The sequence below is a fragment of the Gracilinanus agilis genome, chromosome 1, assembly GCF_016433145.1.
Source record: "Gracilinanus agilis isolate LMUSP501 chromosome 1, AgileGrace, whole genome shotgun sequence".
Classification (NCBI taxonomy): Eukaryota; Metazoa; Chordata; class Mammalia; order Didelphimorphia; family Didelphidae; genus Gracilinanus; species Gracilinanus agilis.
In genome coordinates this window covers 407261280-407286837 of record NC_058130.1, presented here as the reverse complement: position 1 = coordinate 407286837, position 25558 = coordinate 407261280, and the positions used below count along the sequence as shown (strand labels likewise).

The 25558-nt window shown below is 38.4% G+C and overlaps 1 protein-coding gene across 2 annotated transcripts in view; it reads left to right on the top strand.

Annotated features, from left to right (window-relative positions):
* The window catches only part of SLC14A2 (solute carrier family 14 member 2), an 80519-nt gene extending 60880 nt beyond the window's left edge, over positions 1-19639 (top strand). For both annotated transcript variants that reach the window (XM_044657837.1, XM_044657838.1), the window contains 5 exons: positions 1834-2026; positions 5784-5931; positions 6974-7108; positions 12008-12057; positions 19341-19639. In XM_044657837.1, the coding sequence (XP_044513772.1) occupies positions 1834-2026; positions 5784-5931; positions 6974-7108; positions 12008-12057; positions 19341-19541 (727 nt within the window). In that variant the 3' untranslated portion in view covers positions 19542-19639. The remainder of the gene's footprint in view (positions 1-1833; positions 2027-5783; positions 5932-6973; positions 7109-12007; positions 12058-19340) is intronic.
* The last annotated feature ends 5919 nt before the right edge of the window (positions 19640-25558 follow it).

The following is a 25558-nucleotide window of genomic DNA, read 5'->3' as shown; positions in this document are numbered from 1 at the left end:
GTCCTAAGCTCTCCAAACAGTCTATACTTGAAGGGGTTGCCTCCTACCCTGGGCAAGGATTCAGAGAGATCTGGTGATTCCTTCTCTAGAGAGAGGGATTCAGAGATAGGAGGGAGCTAATCCCCAAGCTCCACCTGAGAGCTGTCCTGACTCCTGATTCTGAGCTCCCTTCCCTCCCCAGCACCCCACACTGCTCTTATCTTCTTCCTAATTCCCTGAATCCCTCTCTAGAGAAAGCCAAACCCTCTCCAGACCCTTCTGAATCCTCGCCCAAGGTGTCAGGCAATCTCTTCAGTACAGATTGGAAAACACACGGTCCCTTTAGTTCTGCTTCCTCACTCAGGGATATAAACTGTGTGGTCCCACAAGAAAAGTCCTATCTTTGGAGTCTGAGAACATGGGTTTGAATCCTTCCTCTCATGCATACTGCCTATGTGACTGTGGTCTAATTGCTTACTCTTTCTGAATTTTAGTTTCCTAAACTGTTTAAAGATGGACCAGATAGTTTCTGATGTCCAATTCTGATTCCAAATATAGACCTATCATCTTATGAAAGAGCAATGGCTCTGAAGTCCTTGCCCTCAAGGGGATTAACCTCCAAAGAGGAAAGACAGCACAAAAGGAAGCTGAAAAGAGGGTGCAGGTGGGGCGTTACAGTTTGTGCTGATGGGAGTGAATACCTGTATCTATGACATCTCACATGCTTGAAGTACTGAAGGGGAGTCAAAAACCTTTTTCTATTGTGTGTCTACCCTGATGCCTATGTGCTCTACATTATAGAGCAACTCAGAGGCTGTCTCTAGTAGTCACATTGCTGCCATTCATTGCTTTAACTCACCCTAAGTTGGAGGTCCATGAAGTATGCCCAGGCAATTACTGATGGCCGAGGGGAGCCATGTGCCCAAAGTGCGTAGCCCCTACCCCTTTGCTGGTATTCCCAAATCTGATACCATAGAGAAGGGGACCCTAAACTAGAGTCCCTGGACTTGTCTTTTTTTGTTGTTGTTTTCAATATTTTAATAAATGTGTTTCCTTTGTAATCTTATGTATATTTTCTTATGCATTTAAAAAATAATATTCCGAGGTGTCCATAGCCTTCCCATGCTGCTAGAGGGGTTCATGTCACAAAAAAAGTTAAAAACTCCTGCTTTCAAGCCAAAAGGTAACAACCTGAAGCTGCGGCATTCCATCTCCTTATCAAAGGCATCCTTGACAATTCCCAGAGCTCTTCAGTGTACTCCAGCCAGGAGACTCCTAGGAGGATTACAAAAAGATTCCACAATGCCCATGATTGGCTGGTACAGAGTCACTTTGGAGACCAAAGGGAAGATGACAAAAAATCTTGAAAGTAAAATCAGATCAGGTGAGGCCTGACACAAAGAACCATTGGGTTCCTGTGGCCCACTGGTTGCTAAGAGGAGCAGATAAATCTCTAAAGGATTAATAAAGTGATAAATCACTAAAGTATACTCCTGGAACTAGGATTCCCGACTCTCTACTTGGTCATTTTCCAGAGTCCCTAGGATCATGTGCCCTTTAAAACACACACACATATGCATAGATATGTGTGTGTGTGTATATATATGTATATATATGTACCTAAAAGACAGAACTAAAATGATTTCTTTTTTTTTACCTTTTGTCTTAGTATCAATTCTGAATGAGTTTCAAGGGCTAAGCAAATGACTTTCCCAAAGTCACACAGGTAGTGTCTGAGATCAGATTTGAACCCCAAATCTTCCTGACTCCAGGCCTGGCACTCTATCCACTGTCCTACCTAACTACCCCTAAAGTGACTTCCTAAAAGATTTCCTCCTCTTCTTTGCATTCTAGCCCAATTCTTTCCAGTGCCCTGGGCTCCATCTTCAGCAAATGGGACCTTCCTGTCTTCACGCTCCCATTCAACATTGCTGTGTCACTATACACGGCAGCCACGGGCCACTACAACCTCTTCTTCCCCACAATGCTGGTGAAGCCCATCACCTCAGTGCCCAACATCACCTGGTCTGAGGTCCAAGTACCTTTGGTAAGTGTCACTGAAGACAGAAGAGAAGTTTTGGTTGAAATTCATTTTGAAAATGGTATTTACTTCCCACAGGACCCAGGTACCTCCACAGTTTTGTATTTGTATTGTCCACAGGAAATACTTTTACTTTGGGTTCTTGTTTTTCATTTGTCTTGTTTTTATTGATGTAATTTGTTCTTATACTACTTTTCATTCTGAACATGTTTCTCTCTTCCCTCCTACCCAAAGGGTCATCTCTTGTAAGATTTCAAAAGGAAAAGGAGAAAAAGTAGGTCAGCAAAACTAATCAGCATGTCACTCATGTCTGGCAAAGAGTATATGCAGTATTCCACATCCAAAATAATTCACCTTGATACTGAATTTTCTCAACTTTTCTCTGGGGCCTAAACTTGGTCATTATAAAGATAGTGTTGGGTTTTCTTTGTGTGTGTGTGATTCTCTGTACATGGTTGTAGTCAAGTGTATACTATTTTCTTTTTTTCTTTTTTTTTCTTTTTTTTTATACTATTTTCTTAAACGGCAAATTTTCAACAAGTTGATTCAACAATTGATTAAATACCTCCAGGAGGTATATATACTATATATACACCCTATACTAGTGTGCCAGGGACAAAAAGCAACAGCCTTCAAGGAGTCTACTTGGGGGATCTGACAGGTACTTTTGTTATTGTTTATTGTTCAGTTGTTTCAGTCCTGTCCAATTTATTGTGATCCCATTTAGGGTTTTGATGGCAAAGAACCTGGAGTGGTTTGCCATTTCCTTTTTCCATTCATTTGACAGATGAGGAAACTGAGGTCACAAAGCTAGCAAGTGTCAGAGACCAGATTTGAACTCAGGAAGATGAGTTTTGCTGACTCCAGGCCCCAAGCTAAGGCAGATAGCATTAACAAAACAAGTCTTCAAGAGGGAAATAATGCAAGAGTTGAGCCTAGAAGGAAGACAGGAATCCTGAGAAGTAAAGGTAAGATGACAATGTATTCCAGCCAGAGAGGAGAGCCCTGCAAACCCATAGAAATAGGGGATGAAATGTAGAGTTCAGAGAAGAGCTGCTCTAGCTTAGTTAGAGTTTAGCGCTTGTGAAGGAAAAGAATAAGAAATATCTGAAAAGGTAGATAAGAACTAGATTGTGGAGGGTTTTCAATACCAGGTTGAGGAGTTTGTGTATAAGAGGCAATAGCAAACCAAAGAAGGCTTTTGTGCAGAGGAACAACTTAAGAAGTCCAATTCAACTGATTGTCCAAAATGATTGTTGGACTTAGAACTAGAAAGGGTCTTTTATATCATTTAACCTACCTCCTTCATTTTACATTTGGAGGATTTGGAGTACAGAGAAGGGAAGGGACTTGACCAAAGTCAATAAATTAATCCTAGTATTTTTTAAGCATTTATAATATTCCAGGCAGTGGAAATACAGAGACAAAAATGAAAATCTCTGCCCTCAAGGAGTTTCATTTTATCTAGGTCGCACAGTTAATAAAAGCAAAGGTGATTCAAACACAGATCCTCCAACTCCAGATTCATTGCTACTAATTATGGGTAAGAAATAAATATCAGAAGTGACCTCTGCCTAATGGCCTTACAATGGGGTCTGAAACAAGAAAAGTTACATAGGAAATGATGAAAATAATTAAACGATGAGATAGATACCTAGATGAATAAACTAATAAATGGTGCACATTTGTTTCTGTGAAAGTGGGTAAGAGATGTGAAGGAAGGCTTCATGGAAGCATCCAGACTAGAGCTGGAGATTGGATGGATTGGATAGGCATGGGATAGATGATATCTTGTGATGGAAAAGAAATAAACAAAGTTACAGAATCATACTTAAGAGCTTGGATTTGGCATGAGAGCAATGAGGAGACCAGATTGCCTAGAATAGAGTTTCAGTTGGGGAGCAAGGAATTAGAAGGTTGGATAATCATTAAGTAGCCTAGTTGGGAGTACGGAGAGGGCCTTGAAATCCAGGCCAGGTTGGACACAATGCAACAGTATTTAATAACTAACATTTATATGGAACAACGAGGTATACAGTGGGAGCACATGACTTGGAGTCAGGAAGACTTGAGTTCAAATCCAGTCTCAGACACTTTCTAGCTATGTGACCCTGAGACTGTCATTCAACCCTATTGGCCTCAGTTTCTTCATCTGTCAAATGAGCTAGAGAAGAAAATGGCAAGCCACTCCAGTATCTTTGCCAAGAAGGTCCCAAATGGGTTCACAAAGAGTCAGACGTGACTGAAAAACAACAGAATAACATTTATATAGCACCTATTATGTACCAGGCACTGTCCTAAGCACTTTACAAATATTATATCACTTGATCCTCATAACAACCCCAAGAGGCAAGTTTATCATTATCTCCATTTTACAGGTGAGGAAACAAAAGCAAACAGAAGTTAAGTAACTCATGCAGGATAATACCACTAAGTGAGCATCTAAGGCTGGAATTGAACTCAGGTCTTCCTAACTCCAGACCTGGCTCTAATCTGCTATACCACCTAGTTGCCCAATAAGCAACAAGGAACCCACAGCAAATTCTGGACTGAGGGAATTTCTTGTCTGTGTGTCAGAGGGGAAAAAAAAGTTTTAAAAACAAAGGAGGGAGATGTTTTAGAACTGAAAATGATTGAGCTAAAATATTTATAGTAGCTTTTTAATAGCAGCTTTATGGTAGTAAAAAATAAAGTGGAAGCTAAGTAGAAGTCCATTGATTGCCTAGCACAGTGGATAGAATTCTGGATTTGGAATCAGGAAGGTCTGGGTTCAAATCCTGACCAAGCCTCCAGCCATCAAGATGTCATCCCTCTTGGCCTCAGGTACTCATTTGCCAAATGAAGGTATTGGACAAAATAGTTTCTGAAACCCCTTTGAGTTCTATACCTATGATCCTCGGATTCCATGATTTGGGAATGAAAAGCTCCAAAAACTGGACGTTCATGTGGTAGAATATTATGAAGAAGACAAGAAAGCATGACAAGATACATGAACTGATGCAAAGTGATATGAGTAGAACCAGGAAAATGGTACAGACAATGACCACAGCAATGCGTGTGGGAAGAATAGCCACAACAAAAATTGAATTAGATTGCTAGCAAATTATTATTTGGAGCGTGGCTCCAAAGAAGAGATGGGAGACAGCTCCTCCTCCTGCTTCTTTATAGATATGGAGGTCCATGGCTGTGGAACAATACTGCATATAATATTAGACTTCTTTTTTGACATGTTGATTAAAGTTGCTGATCTTTTTTCCCTGTAACTTTTATTTTTTTATAAGAGAAAACTTTCTGGAAGAAGAAAAAGTGGGGGATGGACTGGGAAATGTATATGATATAAAAGCAAAAAAAAAAAAAAAAAGAACAAGGTTGCTAGTACAGTTTAAAAAAAAAGTGAGATTGAACTATCAGACAGACACACGACACAGCTGGAGACAACAGCCACCAACACTAGGATGACCTCTTTCTTAGATGGAGCTCTACTATTTACCATTCAGCTATAGACAAGTTATTTGATTATCAAAATTCATCATCTACAAAACAAAGATGTTGGCAAAAATAACATGAAACTCCTTTTAGCTCTAACATGCTTTAATTGGGAGCAGATTCTTTGGTGAGAAAGTCAGACCTAGCCCTTGTAACACCTAACTTCCATTTTAGTAAAATTTCCATTATACTGTGAGTCCTCCCTCGCTGTGTGGTCATTCTGTTTATCTATATCATCTACCTCCATAATCAGCCTGTTATTGTATGGTCCTTACAGCTGCTAAGAGCCATTCCAGTTGGAATTGGCCAGGTATATGGCTGTGATAACCCCTGGACCGGCGGCATTTTCCTCGTAGCCCTTTTCATATCTTCACCGCTTATTTGCTTGCATGCTGCGATTGGATCTACCATGGGGATGTTAGCAGGTATGGTCTCATTGTTCACTCCTCAGCATTGGCCACTGAGAATATTGGTACCCAAGGCATCCCCTGAGCAAAAATGCCAGATTGGTGATAGCCTCTAGTTTCTTTGGACATTCGATAACCTGTCCCAGCCCTCAGACTGTCTAACCCTGCCCTGTCCTCATTTTCAATACAAATCAGTCATTTATGATTTAATTTAATTAAAAGTTGTACTGTTTCTGAATTCGAAGCTTTTTTTTCTATTTGTGGAAGGAAAGGATGTATTTATTAGCACTAAAGGAATCTTTATTATATACATACATTTATATAGTTATTATATATTAAATAGTAAATATTTTAATAATAAATAAATAATAGTTATTGGATAATTAACATTATTAAATATAAATATTATGTAAATTTAATTATATGTGTGTGTGTATATATATATATATATATATATATATATATATATATATAATCTTATAGATAGAACNCTTGGAGGGGACTTTCTTGGCCCTCCCAGCTAGTAGATTTTTTCCCTTCATCAATCCTATGAACATATATACCTACCTAGCTATATATGTGTGTATACGTATATACACATATGTACCTATATACATCTTCATTGATTCTCTGCATTTATCTCTATTTATCTACATATACATGTATGTGTACATATTTTTTGTGCCTATGTATACACCTACCTGAATTTATATCGATATAGAAATAGTGTGTATATATATATATATATATAATCTTATAGATAGAACAAGTCTTCTGAGAACCAAGAAGCCTTCCCTATGTTCTGAAACATTACTATATGGCTAATGCTGGGGTTTACTATGAATCATGTCATTTCACCCCTGAGTTGGCTATTAATTGCTATCCTTTGAATGCTTTTATACTGAATAAAACCCAAACCTAAATTCTCCTGGGGATGACTGACTGGACTGTGCTAAAGAAAATAGATAAGAAAAAAAGGAAATTGCTCAGTGGGGCTGCTTTATCTCTAATGTTGCCCTTAATATAGTGGGGATATAAATATGGTTGGCTTTTTTTACAGCCCTTACTTTGGCAACACCTTTCGATTCTATCTACTTTGGTCTGTGGGGCTTCAACAGTACGCTGGCCTGCATAGCCATAGGAGGAATGTTCTACGTCATTACCTGGCAGACACACCTCCTTGCAATCACCTGTGGTAGGTATCTGAAAACTAATTCCCTTTGGAACTGAAGTGGGAATCTGTGTATGTCACTTTAAGTGTGGTACTGTAGAGAGAATAGTGGACTTGGGGACAAAAGGCTGGGAGCTGGGTGACATAATGGATGGAATGCTGGGCCTGGAGTCAGGAAAACTCATCTTCATGAGTTCAAATCTGACCTCAGACACTTACTAGCTATGTGACCCTGAACAAGGCACTTAAACTTATTTGCCTCAGTTTCTTCATCCGTAAAATGTGCTGGAGAAGGAAATAGCAAACCATTCCAGTATTTTTGCCAAGAAAATCCCAAATGGGATCATGAAGAGTTGGACAGGACTGAAATGACCAAACAATAACAACAGTCAAGAGGCCACTTATAAAATTCCATCATGAACAAGTTATTTGGCCTTTAAATAATTTAATTTCCTTCTCTGCAAAATGAGAATAACAACTCTTCTGTACCTACCTATATGAGGAAAGCATTTTTCAGACCTCGAGATGCTATATAAACTTGGATTATTTAAACAAATCTGATATATGGCATTCCTAATTTACACAAAAGTTCATTCAGGGAAAAATTATTTGCTTTACAAAGAGATTCTTCACACACACACACACACACACACACACACACACACACACACACACACACACACACACACACACAACTCCTGTTACCATTGCTTTAAAGAACAAACTCCTTCAGCTCATGGAAAATGTGATTCAGTTTACAAAAACTAAGTACAAAATATATGAAATAAATTATACCTGTATGTAAGCACTGATCCAAAGTCCTCACTCAAGGACCAAACACTGTATTTACTCAGGAGTCCAACAGCATTTTGGAAGGGAAAAAATAGTAGTGGGTGATTTGATGGCTAAAAATCATCAAAATATTCTCACCACTATTCTGTGGTCCATGGGGAAATGAAGTCAGGCGCAGATGGACAACAACAATTTATTTTCTCTTCAACTGTTTTGAATTTTCCTTCTCCTTTTTCAACTCAAAAATTTGGTTTTTCTCTCCTTTTGAGGCAAATTAATTAATAACTTGTATTTTTCCATTTTTAAATGAGCTGACAGTTTTATTTTTAATTCAATGAGTTTTTCTTTTTCTCTTAATTTTTTTGTTTCTTTGATTTTCAGAATTTAAAATTTGTGTTTAATTGAACTTTTTAGAGAAATGTTCATTATTTTGTTAATGAAAGCCTTTCAAGATATAAAAATAACCCTAAAATTAATTTAATTGCCTCTCAAAGATTTTAGTATGTTATCTCAATGTTACCAATTTTTCTTTGATGAACTTAACTACTGTTTCTATCATTTGTTCTTTGATCCATATGTTCTTTGGTAGTTTGTTTTGTTTTTATAAACTATAAAGCCTGATTCAAATGTAGGCTATTTCTTCTGTTTGGTTTAGAAGTTTCAAACCTTCCTTTTCTTGCTGGTTTCTTCGTCCAGTGGCTACATGGTTAGCTAGTAGCCAGAGTTGACTGACAAGACATTATGGCAATGGGATAAAAAGCACTAGGTCAGGAGTCAGGTGACCTGGACTTCATTCTGACCTTGTTACTATCTCTGTGATTTTGGAACATTCACTTAACCTTTCTAGGCTTCAGTAATCTTCTTATCCAAAGAGTTAACTTGGAGACTTCAGACACTGCCCACGATGGTTGGGGGAAAAAATACATCATTATTTCCACTAATTTCTAGTTGAAATTGAGCATTCCCTTCAACTATTTTTAAGTTGTTTAAAATTTTATTAATATCTTTTTTTTTCTTAATCCATGATTCCAAGAAAAGGGTCTTAGGCTTCCCTAAACTGCCAAAGGGAGCCATAAGACAAACAAAAAAAAGCTGAGAATTCTTGATTTGGTTCAACTCTCTCATTTTTCAGATAAGGAAGATGAGTCTCCTCATGTCTAAAAATCTAGGAAATTAGTCTGTAATCCATGTAGTCTATAACTGAACATCCATAATGACAATTATTGTCTTCCAAGGCAGCCAGTACCATTGTTGAATTGCTCTGGTGATCAGGAGGGTTTTCCTAGAATTTCTAGTCACCAACCGCCTCTGAGCTTAATGGAAAAAGGATCCATATAGAGCAGATTACATCAAGCCTTCAGGGCATAAAATAGCAACAGGATGACCTTTCTTCTCCAATCCAGACAGAGGTTATTCATTCATCACCTCTTCTTTTTCCCCTCACTTCCCTTGAATCAAAGAGTGCATGATATCCCCATGGTCTTCAAAGGAAACTATGAATCATGTCATCCCAGAAAGCATTCTAATTCAAGCCTCAATTCTTCAAAAATTGGATGTTTTCCTTTATGAATAAGGATGCTACAAAGACAAAACTCTTTATTATCAGCCCTGACTTGTTAAAACTAAATATCTACGTCCTGAGCTGCACAAGAGATGCTAAACCATACTGTGACCTCAAGTTATGACTCCTCTCCACCTCACCATTCTTATTCTCCTTAGAGTTGGAGGAAGAATAAATGTTTGGCAATAAAGCATAATAAAAAGAATCTGGGGCTGGGGCATCAGGAGATCATGGGATTGTCAAAGAAGAAGAAAAAGGATCCAAGAGATCATCTAGCTCAACACCGCCATTTTATAGATGAAGACAATGAAGCCCAGAGAAATAATTTATCCAATATCACAGAGATAAGTGATGGAGCCAGGATTTGCATTTGGGCCTTCTAAGCTCTTTCCACTTTACCATGTTGATCTAGATCCTAGCTCTAACCATTACTACCCATTATAGAATATAATGATATAATGATTTATTTTCCCTCTCTGGGTCATTTCCTCATTATGAAATGAGAGTTTGAGCTTTCTAAGGTCTCTTCCAAACTTAACACTCTACAATTTGAGGGTTCTTAGGACCACCTAAGTCTAAAGAACCATCTAAAGTCCAGTTCAACATGATAAAAGCTTTGGTCAGGACTTTCCCTCAAGTCTGAAGCAAATAACCTTTCTCCATGAACTGTTTAAGTAGGTCAGAGCAATGACTTGAAGCTGAGACTCATAACCAGTTAGTTTATTGACTAGTCATTTAAAAAGTCTTTAACATGCCTGTCCCAGAGCACATGCACACTTGGAAATGCAGCATTTAAACGTCATAAAGCCTACCTGTACAGTACTCCAAAGATTCTTAATCTTTAAAGTAACTGACTATTTTGTGACCCATCAATTTCTGTTCTACAATTAAAAAAAAAGAGGGAGGGAAAGAAAGAAGGAACACTGGAAGTTAACAACCTAAAAGACCAGGTTCTTTGGACTGTAAGCAAGGAGCATTGCCTATAAACACAAAAATTAAAGGAGGATCTAATGAGCTTTTTAAAGAATACCAAACTATTGCTACTGACTAAAGAGCCCCTGCAAGTCTTAGAGAAAGGGGGTGTAGTCACCGAACTACAAGGAAATCACAAAACAGAGAATACAGCCATAACTCCCTAACTGCCTTTTGCTAATTTGTCAAGGCATGGGTACAGCAAGAGCTCCATTGTTGTTGTGGTTCAATCATGTCCAACTCTTTGTGACCCCTAAGTGGGGTATTCTTGGCAAAGCCACAGGAGTGGCTTGCCATTTCCTTCTCCAGCTCATTTTACAGATGAGGAAACTGAGGCATACAGGGTGAAGTGACTTCCTCAGAGTCACACAGCTACCTGTCTAAGGCCAAATTTGAATTCTGTCTGGCATTCTATGTAGTGTGCCACCTTGATGCATTTTAATGTTACATAGTATTTATATATTGCATTATATTAATACATATATTAGTAAATCACAATGTGTATTATGAATATTACTAATATATAAATACATATATCATATGTATATGTACATTTTATTCATGGTTCCTAACAAAGGTTTCTGGCTGAGAACTCTGGGAGTTCTTGACAGCCCTTGCCACAAGGTAAAATTTTCATTTACAGTTTAAGTTGTTAAAAATGCTTGCTAGAACCAAGAGAACATTGTACACAGAAAGTGAAACATTGTGGAATGATCTAATGTAGTGGACTTTGCTACTGATAGCAATGCAACGATCCAGGACAATCCCAAGAGACTTATGAGAAAGAACACTATCCACATCGAGAGAAAGAACTGTGAGAGTAGAAATGCAAAAGAAAAACATATGATTGATCATTTATTTATATGGGTATATGATTTGGTGTTTTGGTTTTAAAAGATTACTCTATTACAAAAATGAACAATATGGAAAGAGGTTTCAAGTGATAACACATGTATAAGCCAGTGGAATTGCTTGTCAGCTCTGAGAGAGGGGAAGGAAGAAGAGAGGGGAAAAAATGAATCATGTAAATATGGGAGAATATTTTTAAAATAAAAAATTTTTTAAAGTATAACAATAAATAAAAATGCCTGCTAATAATACAAAATGGCAAAACCTAAGGAAATTCTCACTGCTGGATTTGGGACCTTTAAAAAAAAGTGTATCTGACTTCTAAGGCAATTTTTTTCTGTGGAATATACTGCTTTTCAAAGGTGCCAAGCAATGAAAATTAGGACTTCCCACCCACCCTTTTTTTGGGGGGGCAGGGGTCTTAGGGAGAGAAATTAAGCAAATAAAAGGATAAAGAACTGAACTCCCAGTCAGAAAATTTAGGTTCAGATCTTAGTTTAGCTGTGGGACTTAGGGCAAATCATTTCATGTGTCTAAGCCTTAGACCTCCTAGACTCTAGACTACAGCCTCAGTTTCTTCGTATGTAAGATGAGAAGATTTGGTCAGAAACCTAGTGAGGACTATTATAAGTTCTGTCAGCACAGTACAATAAGAGCCAATGCCTTTGCACCTATCAGGAAGTTCAAAGGCTGGGGCCACCAGCAATTCAACGTTTACTCATCACTTTCCCATTCTTCTCTTCTCTCAGCACTGTTTGCAGCCTACTTGGGAGCTGCCCTGGCCAACATCTTATCTGTGGTAAGTTGATGTGAGACCAATACAGGCATCTGGAATGTCCTGACCTTTAAAGCCTGCTCCTCTAGAATCCTTCTTGCTCCCCCGCCCCCTCTTACCTCTCTCATCAGCTGTCCTTGCTCCTACACTCATCTCTGGCACTTGTATACTGGGGTGCCCTCTATACAGTGGACATGGGGGCTGATTGCCTGATGGAATTTGGGGCTAGTCAGACTCCATTTTAAATACAGCATGTTGGATGTTTTAAATACTCCAAGACCAACCTATTTAAAAAGAATCCAGAAGGAAATTCTTTTGCAGAGTAATTCACGACTCCCCATTCCTTAATTTAGTCACCTCCTAATTTGTCTTTTTCATAAACAAAAGCTTGCATTTATTGGGTGTGTTTAAAGTAGAGTAAATCTGAATGAATTTGTCATTAATTCTGTAGCCTTCTGTAATAGGAGTTCAAGACCTAAATACCTTCTGAGATTTGTACTTTTGAGAAAGAATCATTCCTTCCCAATCTCTCACAAATCTGGGAGGAATGCTTTTGTTCTTCTGAATTACAGATCCCAGAATGCTTTCCAAGTCTCGAATTCCTTTTATTTATTTTATTTTTTAATTTTGTAAGCCTTTCCCTTCCCTTAGAATCAATATTGTGTACTGATTCCAAAGCAGATGAGCAATAAGAGTCAGGCAATGGGGGTTAATTGACTTGCCCAAGGTCACACAGTTAGAAATTATCTGAGGTCAATTTGGAACCCAAGACCTCCTGTCTCTCTAGACCTAAGTCTCAATCTATTGGGCCATCTAGCTACCTCTCTCAAATCCCTTTTATACTTCTTAGCTGTATTCTTGTGGCTCTCTCATGTTTTCTATTCTCTCCTCACATTTATGTGTCTAATATACGTGTATGTATGTACATGCACACAGATGTTAGGTAGCAGTACTATGAGGTACTGTCTATACCAGTAATATAGGAGTTCAGAAAAGGGAGCTCTGGAGGAATCCAAGAAGGCTTCCTGGAAGAGGCAGCTAAGGTCCAAGAGAGGCAGAATGACCCTACTAGTCCATAGCTAACCAAACCATATGAGGTGAGAGAAGAAATTGCAATCAGTTCTCTCCACATGAGCACCAAATGTTGAAATAAAGTCACAGAGGTGAAGCCAAAGAGCCTAGCCTCCATTTTGGGCAAAGACAACCTGGAAAATGCAAGGCCCTTGGACATTGGTTCAGAGAACCAGGAAACAGCCTCTCCCTCCCCTTCATGGCAGGGACAAACTTCAAGTGTTACCTGCTGCTGGCAAGTGCCTTATTATTCTCTTTGAGAGTCCCGCCTCTTCCTATCCCAATCCCAATCCATTTTCTCAGATCCTTTGAAGACTCTGCATCTGGGTGGGGCAGCCCATTGGTTCAGAAGATTGAGTGCCAGGCTTAGAGACAGGAGGTCCTGGGTTAAAATCTGGCCTCGGACCCTTTCCTAGCTGTGTGACCCTGGGCAAGTCACCATCCCTTATATACAGTATAATTATTGAATATGCTATTGATTTTAAGACCTAAAAATAAAAAAGATTCTGCCTTCCTCATGAAATACCCTCAGTGGGGGCACAGAGTTTGTTTCAACATTAAAAAGAATTCCTTCCCATCAGAACTGCCCAACAACAGAGCAATCTACCTTGGCAGTGAGTGAACTGCTCATCACTAAGAGGATTCAGATGCAATCTGGGATGCTGTAGAAGGGATTACTAGGAAGTTTGTCTAGACTTAACTCAATTCAACCAAATGATTACTAAGAATTTCCTGTGATTCTGACATTCAGTGCTTTTTAACAATCATGTCAAGGCCATGACCTAAATAGTTGTTGCAAGAGAACTACTATACATACACACATATGTATATTTTATATAATAATATAGGAATATTTTATGTTAATTTATAATTAGCATGATGTATAATGTACATTTGTGTCTAGACACAAATATATAATAGCTGAAATTTATATAGCACAACTTGCAAAGCACTTTATTTATGTTATTTCATTTAGTTCTCACAACCTCCCTGTTTAAGTGCTACATTAGCCCCATTTTTTAGAGGAGAAAACTAAAGCCAAGAGAGGTTAAGTGACATGCCCAGGATCACACAGTCAGTAAGTGTTTGGGGCAGGACTCAAACACTCTAGTCTTCTCAGCTCCAAGTCCCAAATCAATCCACTACAAGACTTAGCTGCCCATTTAGGAGGAGCAACATGAGCAAGTGGATAGAGATCCAGCTTTTAGAGTCAGTTAAGATCAAGTAAGTTCACCGATTGGCACATGCCAGCTGTGTGACCCTGAAAAAGATGCTGAACTTTGCTGTGCCCCAGGGGATTCTCTAAGATTATAAATTGCAGAGGAGACAGCTAGGAGGCACAGTGGATAGAGTGCTGAGTGTGAGATCAAGGAGATTCCTTTTCCTGAGTATAAATCTGGCTTCATATACTTTCTAGCTGTGTGACCCTGGGCAAGTCACTTCACCCTGTTGGCCTCAGTTTCCTCATCTATAAAATGAGTTGGAGAAGGAAATGGCAAACCATTCCAGTGTCTTTGCCAAGAAAACCCCAAATGGGATCGTGAAGAGTCAGCCATGACAAATTATTGAACAAGTAGATGAGGCAGGACTAGTCTCTGCCTTATCAGTGGTTAGACTGTGTAACAGGTTTCTATTATCACATGTAGTTGGAATTGGGGCGATATGTTCTACTATATATTTTGAAATGACCTTTTAGTTTGTAAAAAAAATGCAAACCTTTGGAGGGTCAGTGGATAGAGAACCAGAACCAGAGACAGGAGGTCCTAGGTTCAAATCTGACCTCAGATATTTCACTTCCTAGCTGTATGACCCTGGGCAAGTCACTTAACCCCCATTGCCCGCCTTGACCACTTTTCTGCCTTGGTACTATATTATTGATATGAAGAAAAAAGATAAAGGTTTAAAAAAATGCAGACCACCACTGTTGGTGTGTTTTGTGCAATCCATTCAGTAGTACTCTCTACAGAGCACCATGCTAGAATTTGGGGAAGATACTAAGATTAAGTAAGACATTGTCCCTGTCTTCAGGAAGTTTACAATCAATAAAGGGATATAATAAAGAGAGGAATTATCGAAGTTCTAAATACATAAAAGTCACACAGAGTGCTAGTCTGATAGGGAAAGAATATTATCCACTAGCTGGGGAAGAGAGTCAAGAGTCACATTTCATAGAGGAAGTGGCATTTGATTAAATTCATGCATATGTTACAAGGCAAGGCTTCTACTTGGGGGGATGGAAGAGAATATAAGTTAGAGAGTAGTGATAAATATGCAAAAAATTTAAAATGAGAAAAGAAAACAAACAGAAAAAAGGGCACACAAATAACCCAGATTTGTTACTCCCTTGTTCAGGTGCATCTATCCAAATTTTTAAAAATAAAAATGGGTACAATTTTAGTGACAGAGAATAGATCATACTACATTATGAAAGATGCTTCCCTCTTCTCGGTGAGGTACTGGAGGATTACAGTTGTGGGATGTTACCATTGCTGCCTGGCTTATTTAGTCAGTTGTTTTTACTTCTTTTTCTTGTTCTTTTTCTTGTTACAAAGGTGGGGAATAGCAGAGATGGGAGGTGGCCATCATATTGGGAAATAACTATGATATAAAAAACTAGAGGCATCCATTCAACATTTTTCAAAGGCTAAGTAGGAGGTCAACTGATAGGGTTTGAAGAAAGGGCAATCCCAAGCATATGGAATTGTTTGAACAAAAGCCACGAGACAGGACAGTGTAAAAGTGATGGATGAGTTCAGTTTGGCTAGGGGATTTTATAATGATTACCCTTTCACTTCCAAGGAAGCATTTCTCCCCATGTTAACTGTTTTTAGCCAAAGAAACAGAAATGAAATTTTTTTCTGGTTCAAGAAGTGATCCTCCTCTTATCTATTCTATCCTATTACCCTCAGGTGTCTCTTGGGATTGATTAATCATTCTTTGGCCTAGACTTGTGGTTTCACAGTTGGGAAGAACTCCTGGAATGGACAATCCCTCTGTCAATGCAGATTAGCAATATCAATAACAGCCTGGGGCAGTAAAAGATTATAAGACTTGCCCACAAAAGGACCTGTGTGTTCAAAAATATTGATAGCAGCTCTTTGTGGTGGCAAAGAATAGGAAATTTGGAGGATGCCCATCCATCAGGGAATGGCTGAACAAGTTGTAGCCTATGGTTGTGATGGAATACTACCATGCTATAAGAACTGATGAGGGAGCTTATTTCAGAAAAACCTGGGAGGACCTAGAGAAAATGATGTAGAGTGAACAGAGAACCAGGAGATCATTGTGCACAGAAACAGCAAGATCGGAAGAACTATCCACCTTGAGAGACCTTTTTTTTGGTGAGAGAGAGGAGAAGAGGGGATGCGTTTACATGCAAATGTAGCGCTCCTGCTTTATGTCCTAAGAAGGAGGAGGTGAGACAAAAGTAAGGAGAACAAATTCTTAAGCCAGAAAGGCTGCCTCAGGACTTTGTAGTGACAGGATTACTTACGTTGTGCCTTATTCTGTTTTCACTAGTGAGACTGAGAGCTAAAATGTGGCAAAAATTTATCACACTAATACAGAATTCTGAGCTAAATACTAGGTTTATTGAGAGGAAGTTCACCTCATGACAAAGCTGGACCCTGGTCCCATTTGGAACCAGAGAGCCCGAGCCTTAGAAGATGTCAGATGACTGATAAACATTCAGGGGTCCCTAAGGGGTGAGGAGTATGAGACATGGGGAGAAGGATGGCACGTGTCAGGAGGGCCACTGAGGCTGGTAGCGATCAGAGGCGAGGTTTATTGATCACAGCTAATATTTTATAGAGGAAGTGATGTAGGCTAAGGGATCAATTAAGCAGGGACAACAGTTAGAAATGATTCACAGTCTTAGTACAATGACGTAGTTTACTTTGCTGAAACTTAGACAGAGTTTTCTATAGAAAAATAAATCACAGGTAAATATGTAACAATCTGGTCCAGATTCTCAGGGAAAATGTTTGGCTTCAGTGGGTAGAACAAGAACAGCCAGGAACAGTCAAGAACTTATCAGGCGCTTTGGGTGAGATCATATGTGCATGGCTCCATGTTGGGTTTTATCTAAGTCATGGCTATGACTTTATTGGGGTCCACTCTCACTCCTGGGGGGGGCTACAGCTGCTCCTTTTATATTTAAATTTAACAAATATTTTATTTAATTAATATTTTATTTAACAAATATTAACAAATTTAGCAAGGTAAACGAGTATATGATTTGTATTCTCCTACTCTCACTACTGGAGGCTACAAGAAGATGGCCTTTTTTTATAGAAAGAAATCTTATAACATAGTGACAATGATACAAAAAAGAGAAAAAGATGCTTCTGTCTTTCACATAGGCAGTTTTTAATTAGTGATGCAAGTGCTGATTGAGCCAGTGAATGCAAAAGATCACTTTGGTTGGTAACCTAAGTCTATTATTATTGCTGATCTTTTAAAGGCCTTTGCACTATTGGTGTCTTTTATTGACAATATTAGGAGTCAGCAGTTTGTAAAAACAAGAGGGGCCCTCCCCCTCCTGTGTGACCCAAGGCAGGCCTCCCCCTCCTATGTAACCCAAGGCAGGCCCCCATCCTGTGTGACCCAAGGCAGGCCTCCCCCTCCTATGTGACCCAAGGCAGGCCTCCCCCTCCTATGTAACCCAAGGCAGGCCCCCATCCTGTGTGACCCAAGGCAGGCCCCCCTCCTGTGTGACCCAAGGCAGGCTTCCCCCTCCTGTGTGACCCAAGGCAGGCCTCCCTCTCCTTCCTGATCATCTTGAGCTTGCACCCAGCAGGGTGTGATGGGCTTGGAAGTAGCTTATGGTTATAGGCTTAAGGCCAAAAGATGTAAACAAGATTTGATACCACTCTAAACTCTAACTTTCTTAGCTAATCCCTATAATTTAATAAAGCAAACTGTATCACTTTGACTGTTCACTCAAAATTAATGATTATGTTATTAAAATAATCATAAAGACTAATACTATTAGAATCATAAAAGGGTGTAGGGGGTTTCACACTCACAGCTAGCACAAGCATCATAAATTATCTTGTACTAGAAGGCCTAAAATTATAGAATTAGGATAAAGAGTGGACTCTGACATTCCATGCTAATGTATACTATTTACACTATCTTTTTTTTTTTAAAACCTTTTACCTTCCATCTTAGAACCAATACTATATATGGGTTCCAAGGCAGAAGCATGGTAGGACTAGGCAATGGGGGTCAAGTGACTTGCCCAGGGTCATACAGCTTGGAAGGGTCTGAGGTCTGATTTGAACTTAGGACCTCCCATCTCTGGGCCTGACTCTCAATACATTGAGCTACCTAGCTGTTCCCATTTACACTATCTGAAAAACAGCAGAAAATGGAAACCTCAAAAGTAGTTTGCTGCTAAATACATATTGTATTAAAAAAAAGTCTAGTTTGGTTTTGTTAACCAAAATTTTTTTTATTAAACAAAATTTTTGTTAACCTCGATGTTAACTTTTCTACAGTGAACATTTATTAACTAATTTAATAAATATATTAATTTTGAGGGAAAAAAAGGCTTAAGTCCTGCTCTTCACTCTTTTGGGGCACTCCTTTACTTTGGCACTATGTGGCATCCTAGATTATAATCCCTTTGCCATGATTAAAGACCGTTGTTGCTAAAAAAAAAAAAAAATGATCCAAGACAATTCCAAAGATCCATGATGAAAAATGTTTTCTACTTCCAGAGAAAGAAATGAAGATCCCTGAGTGCAAATCAAAACATACTTTTAAAGAATTTTTTTCTTTATCTTTATAGTTTTATTTAGTTTGTCTTTTCTTTTCCTACATGGCTAATATGGCCTCACATGTATAATCAAAATCAAATTGCTTGCCTTCTGGAGGATAATGGAAGAGCAGGAGAGAGGAAAAAATTTAGAATTTAAAAAAATTTTAAATGATTCTCAAAAAAAATTGTTTTAAATAAACTTGCCCGCATGTGCCAGAAGCAGGACTCAAACCCAGATCTTCCTGCCTGAAAGCCTGGCCTCTGTCCACTACTCCATGTTCCTTCATTTAATCACATTATCACTTAGAACCACTTGTGCACATGCCCTCCTTTCTCCAATGTAAGCTCCTTGAGGGTAGGAATGATGTCTTTTTTTTTTTTTTTATCCATGTTAGTCTTTGTTTATTGAATTGAAACATGAAAGTCAATGAAAATAACCTGACTTTTTCTTTTCCTCATTTCTCCTCTCCAGTTTGGATTGCCTCCGTGTACCTGGCCCTTCTGTCTCTCAGCACTCACCTTCCTACTACTGACAACCAACAACTCGGCCATCTACAAGTTACCACTCAACAAAGTCACCTACCCAGAAGCCAACCGACTCTACTACTTGTCTCAGGAAAGGAACCGCAGGGCCTCCATCATGACCAAATATCAGGCCTATGTGGTTTCCTAACCCGCCATAATATTACCATGTCCAGTCCCTCATTCTCCAGAGCCAGACCTTTTTCCTATGGAAAGCCCATGAAACCACTCCTCCTGGGCATTCTATGATCCTTTGCAGCAAGCAATCCATCAAATATCTTTAATTATTAATCATCATCAGAGAAACAAGTAATTTTAATTTATGTGATATGTAATCCTTAGAGCACTATTATTTACACCTTCTGTATGCTACATACTAGACTTAAAAGAGTTCAGTTTGGGAAATTCCCTTACCATTCCTAAAAAAAATCAAGTTTTAAATTTTAAACTGTATCCTGCAAGGGGGAAATAAGCCAGTTTTTTTTCATCTAAGAATGAACATCAGTGGTAATAATTGGGTCACTAGGAGATTACCAAAAGCCTCCTCTCCCTGATTTAGGGAAGTAAAGGCACTAGGTGGGAAAATCAGTAGATGTGACTTCCAGTCCCTGCTCTGCCAAAAGCAAACTGTGTGACCTTTGGCCAATCACAACTTCTCTGGACTTCAAGTTCTTCCTCTGTGGAATAAAAGCCAGACCAGATGATTTCTGAGGTCTTTCCCAAGATCCTAAGCTTTTTTATAATGCCAAACTGTCAGTCTTGCCCAAAATAGGGGGGCTTTGAGCCACAATGAAAAAGATTTACAATATCCAAGCAATAAAAATAATACCTGTCAAATTGTGGAAGCTCTTTTAAGCCATGGATGTTCTGGTAACGCAAAGCTGGAGCACTGATTGTGCTTTGTTTGTTTGTTCCATGGCTGGGGTTCTGGAAGCAGTGTCCTGGGATTGCATTTTCTGTAAATTGAATCATATTTCACATTCATGAAGGAACCTGTTCTCTAAAGCCAAGGCCTCTGGGAACAAAGGAAAAACCATCCCCAGTTAATATTTGTCTTAAAAACCCAGTCAAGGAGAGAGTAGGTTTTCTAAAAGACTAGACCTCTCTCTCACTTAAACTTTACCTGTTTCAGGCTCTGCCAAAGCTTTTAAATCTCAAAGAGGAAGAAAGGCTAGACTGAGGACACCTGACATATGGCTGAAAACTTGGTAGTCTTGGACACGAGAGAATGTTTTTATGGAAAAGACTAGTTTTCTCTTTCAATTATAGGTGCTTTATTAAAAAATCTGTAATCTGGGCAATCAAGTGGTGCAGTAGATAGAGCACATGGCCTGGAGTCAGGAAGATCTAAATTCAAATCTGGCTTCCACTTCCCTATTTACCTCAGTTCCTCATCTGTAAAATGGGGACATAGTGGAGAAAGAAAAGGCAAACCACTTCAGTAGCTTTGCCAAGAAAATCCTAAATTGGGTCCCACAGAGTTGGACACAACTGATCAACAACAGCCTGGAGCTGGAACAATCTCATCCTTCTCAAACCCCAGAATTACAGATTCACTCCCTTGGCCACTTCCTTCCTTTCCTCCCTCCTCTCTCTGCTTATCACACAGGGTGGGGGAGCCCAAGATTTCCCAGAATAATGCTAGGTGTAGTGCCAGCCCCTGACCCAAGGGTAATGTACTTCCTGTTAGGCAAGTGGCTCATAAATCACCCAAATCCTTTTTGTAATGCTAATGGCTTCAACTTCCTCCTCACCTCCTCATCACCCAACACACATGGGTAGGCAAACAGTCTGCACCTGTGCTATCTCTCCAGTGTGACTGCCCCAGCTGGCCCTCTTGTGTGCCTCCCACTTTGGTCAGTTTAAAGAATGAAGCAAGGGCCAAAGCCGGAAAAGAGCCCCCCACAGTGGGGCAGAAGCTTGCTGGGGGAAAGCACCACAGGATGCAGAGCGTGCTCATTTCTGCTGGAATCATCATTCTGTTATTGCTTTTTTAAAAATGTATTCAATGGGCACTTAAGGCTTTACAGAATAAATAAAATTAATTGTTTCATGAATTCTAAGGATGTGTTCTTGCTTTTCTAAATTTGATATGAAGTAACTGAACACAAATCTCATTTGGGAAAATGAGCAAACCTCCACACATCTGCTGTTTCCTTTCCTTAGGAAGCTCAATTTTAATCACCCCATCTCCTTGCATGCCCAGATCCCTGATTGGATGCATCTGGTCCAAAAAGAACTGTCGGTCTACTTCTCTTCCAGATAAAATACAGCTGGCTGTATTCATCAATCAACCAGCATTTTATTCATCTATTAATTCATGGTATAGTGAAATGAGTAAAGCTGGTTGCAATGTCAGAGAATCTCGGTTCAGATCATCCCTCTGTCACTTCCTGTGTGATCTTGGGCAAGCCTCTCCAGACCTCAGTTTCCTCATCTGTGAAAAGAGGGTATTCAGCCAGAGTCTCTGAGATCCCTTTTGACTCTAAATCTAGCATCTTATGACTACTTGAGCACATCACTAGAAATATCTCTTCTGCTAGAAAAACTTCCTTCTGAAACCTTTGAACAAATAATTAAACCTTGCAGCCAGTGAAGCCCCATATTGTATTACTGCACTCTGTGGGTACAGGTCGATGTCCAAGCAGCCCAACTAGAGGGTTCTTGCTTATTCCTCTGCCCCCAACTCCTGCACTGGAAAACAATGAACATCAAGGGTTTTACACCAGAGAGGTATAATTGGGTTGGCTTAAGAAGAAAAAGCCCTCTTGAAGGCATTTTCCAACTTGTGTTGAACTAAGTTTAAATAACACTTGAATTATTTTAAGTGTTTTACTCTCCTCTTTTTGCTAGACATGAGGGACTTGCTCAAGGTTAGCAAGTGGGTTCCTGATGGCTGAGATAAAAAGAGCTGGGAGTGTGGCATCTCAGTCTGTTTCTAAGATACCAAAGCAAGCAGTCTATTTGAGCAGGTCAGTTATCATTGCAGTGGGGTAGGAAGGAATGCCCAGTCCAATCAGCAGGCTCAACTAATCTTGCAATTTGGACAAAATGCTCTTTGCAAAAATGGCGCATAAGTGATAACACGGGTTTATCAGTGAAGAAGTAGCCAGATCTGTCCGGTCCATGCAGAGCTACCATACTCTGCTGACAGATATCAATCCTCTTTAAAAGCAGGCTATTCGCAATGCAGAGATGTAAGTTTACCTCAGAGATATCTACTTAAACAAAAAGGGTATCCTTGATGAAAGCAGTCAAGGCAAATAGAACTTTGCAAATATTCTATAAGAGATGGCATCTTTGTAGTCACATAAATGACTAAAAGGTACAAGGAACATATAAGATCCTATCACATCTATTATATCCTTAGACTTTCTATAAGCATTTTTTAAAGAAAAAAGCCCGCTTCAGACATTCCCTCAAACAAGGTGTCCCATATATGTGTAAAAATAAAATTCTGCAGGTAATGCAACTAATAATCATAATAAATAACACATATAATGCTTTTAAATTTTGTAAAACACTTTGCATACATAATCTCATTTGATCTTCATGACAACCCAGTGAGGTAGATGCTATTTTTTTCCAGTTTAGACATGAAGAAACAGGATGGAAGAAGTTAAAGGCCTTGCCCAGGATAATACAATTAATAAGTATCTAAGTTAGGATTTGAACCCAAGTCTTCCCGATTCCAGATATGGCATTGTTCACTACCTTACAGAGCAAGAAGTTTGTTCAATGATCGCCTAAGTATTAACATCCAGGCAGGCATAAAACAGAGAAACATACTCTCACCAAAAGTGTTTGCCAGTGTTATGGACAAAGACTTGTGCAGATTCCAAAGGAAAGGACTTCCTATCACTTGTGAGATTCTTCAAATCACATTTTACTAATCGAATCATGAGGCACCTAGGTGGCACAGTAGATAGAATGCTGGACCTGGAGTCAGGAAGACTCATTTTACTGAATTCAAATCCAAGCCTCAGACATTTACTAGCTGTGTGACCCTGGAGGCAAGCCATTTAGCCCTGTTTTCCTTAGTTTCCTCTTCTGTAAAATGAAATGAAGAAGGAAATGGCCAACCACTGTAGTGTCTTTGCCAAGAAAATCCCAAATGGGGTCACAAAGAGTTTGACACAACTAAAATAATTTATGTTGCATGTGATTGTGATGGAATACTACTGCGCATAAATAAATAATCTTGATTTAATGATTTTTATTTAATAATATATGTGATGAATATATAAAAAACTTAAAAAATGTATTTAAAAAATAAAAATAACATCAGCAGCATTTCTCTATACTACCAATAAAGCCACACTGCAAGAGATTTAAAAAAAGAAATCCAATTTCAAATAATTGTAGACAATATAAAATAACTGGGAATCTAATGCCAAGACAAATTCTGGAATTATATGATCACAACTATAAAATGCTTTTCACACAAATAAAGTCAGATTTAAATAACTGGAAAAACATTAATTGCTCACAGATAGGCCAAGCCCATATAATAAAAATGACAATTCTACTTAAATTAATTTTTTGATTCAGTGCCATACCAATCAAACTACCAAAAATTATTTTATAGAGCTAGAAAAAAATAATAACAAAATTAATCTGGAAGAACAAAAGATTTAGAATATCAAGGGAATTAATGAAAAAATATGAAGGAAGGTGGTTTAGCTGTACTGGATCTCAAACTATATTATAAAGCATCAACCATCAAAACAATCTGGTATTGGCTAAGAAATAGAGAAGTGAACCAGTGGAATAGATCAGGCACTCAACACACAATGGTAAATGACCATAATAACCTAGTGTTTGACAAATCCAAAAATTATAAGCTTTTGGAAGAACTCATTATTGAACAAAAATGGCTAAGAAAACTAGAAAACAATGTGGTAGAAATCAGGTATGGAAGGAGATACTTGGGATCTTTAAAGTAACAAATGAATAAATTTTTTAAAAACATATGAAATTTAAAAAGAAAATTAAATTAAATTATAGGAGAATATGATTTTGAGTTTCATGGATAGAAATCATTGAGATGGACATGCCAACCACAAAACATACCCAATTGTCAAAATATATAATATACAGTTATCTCTTCCACATTGCTAATTTCCCCATTGTGGTTTTGATATATTGTAGGTCAGCATAAGAAACTAAATGGGAATTTTGAGAGAGTTTTACAGAAGCTACAGATGACAGGCAAAGGTCAACAGATGACAAAGAAAAAGTTTAGAAATGAGAAATGAATACTTAATCTGAAATTACAATAAGGTACTCTAAACACTCCATAAAACTAAAATTCAGACTTCTTCTCTGGTACAAAGGAAGGGCAAAAAAATTTGATGAGGATTTTCCAGATCATGAGAACACCATATACCTAATCTCGATTTGGAAGGAATAATTTTATATGCATATACATAATATACATGCATATACAAATATAAATTTATCAATCAAGTGTTATAGGTAGGCAATAAGTTAGACCCAAAATTGAAAAATGGAAGTGGTCAGGGTAGACCACATTTAGGGAAAGTGGGAAGTACTGTCATGAGCCTCTTTGCCTTAGGTTGATGTTTGCATGATGAATACAGAGATCTCTAGGATAACCTTGTACTCAGCTATTCTAGGCTCCAATCCTGTCTGTCCATGCCACAATGAGGGATCCAAGTCAGCCTCTATTATAGGCTTAGACTTTGTTTCATATGTATTCAACTTGACTTCCCATAAAATTATAAACTTGTTAAAGACCATATCTTGCATATCCCCCAAAGCACAGTTCTTAGAACACACCAGAAATTAAACAAATACTGGCAGGTTGTGAATATCTGTGTTTTTTAAAGTACTCATTCTCAAAGAGTACACTTTCAAATATAAGAAACAACTTGGAAATAACCAAGTACATAAAAGATATATGCATGAGCCACAAAATCCAGAGGAAAAAAGTACCCTGGTCAAACAAATCCAAAGGAAACTCAAAAGCAGAGGATGTTTATATTAGCATATATATATATATAATTTACATATTTTTAAACAAATTGTAAACAATGTGGAATTTATGGTTTTGCACATAATTTTTAAAGTTTATTTAGTTAATTAATTTTGAATATTTTTCCATGGTTGCATGAATCAGGTTCTTTCCCTTCCCTCCTCCCACCC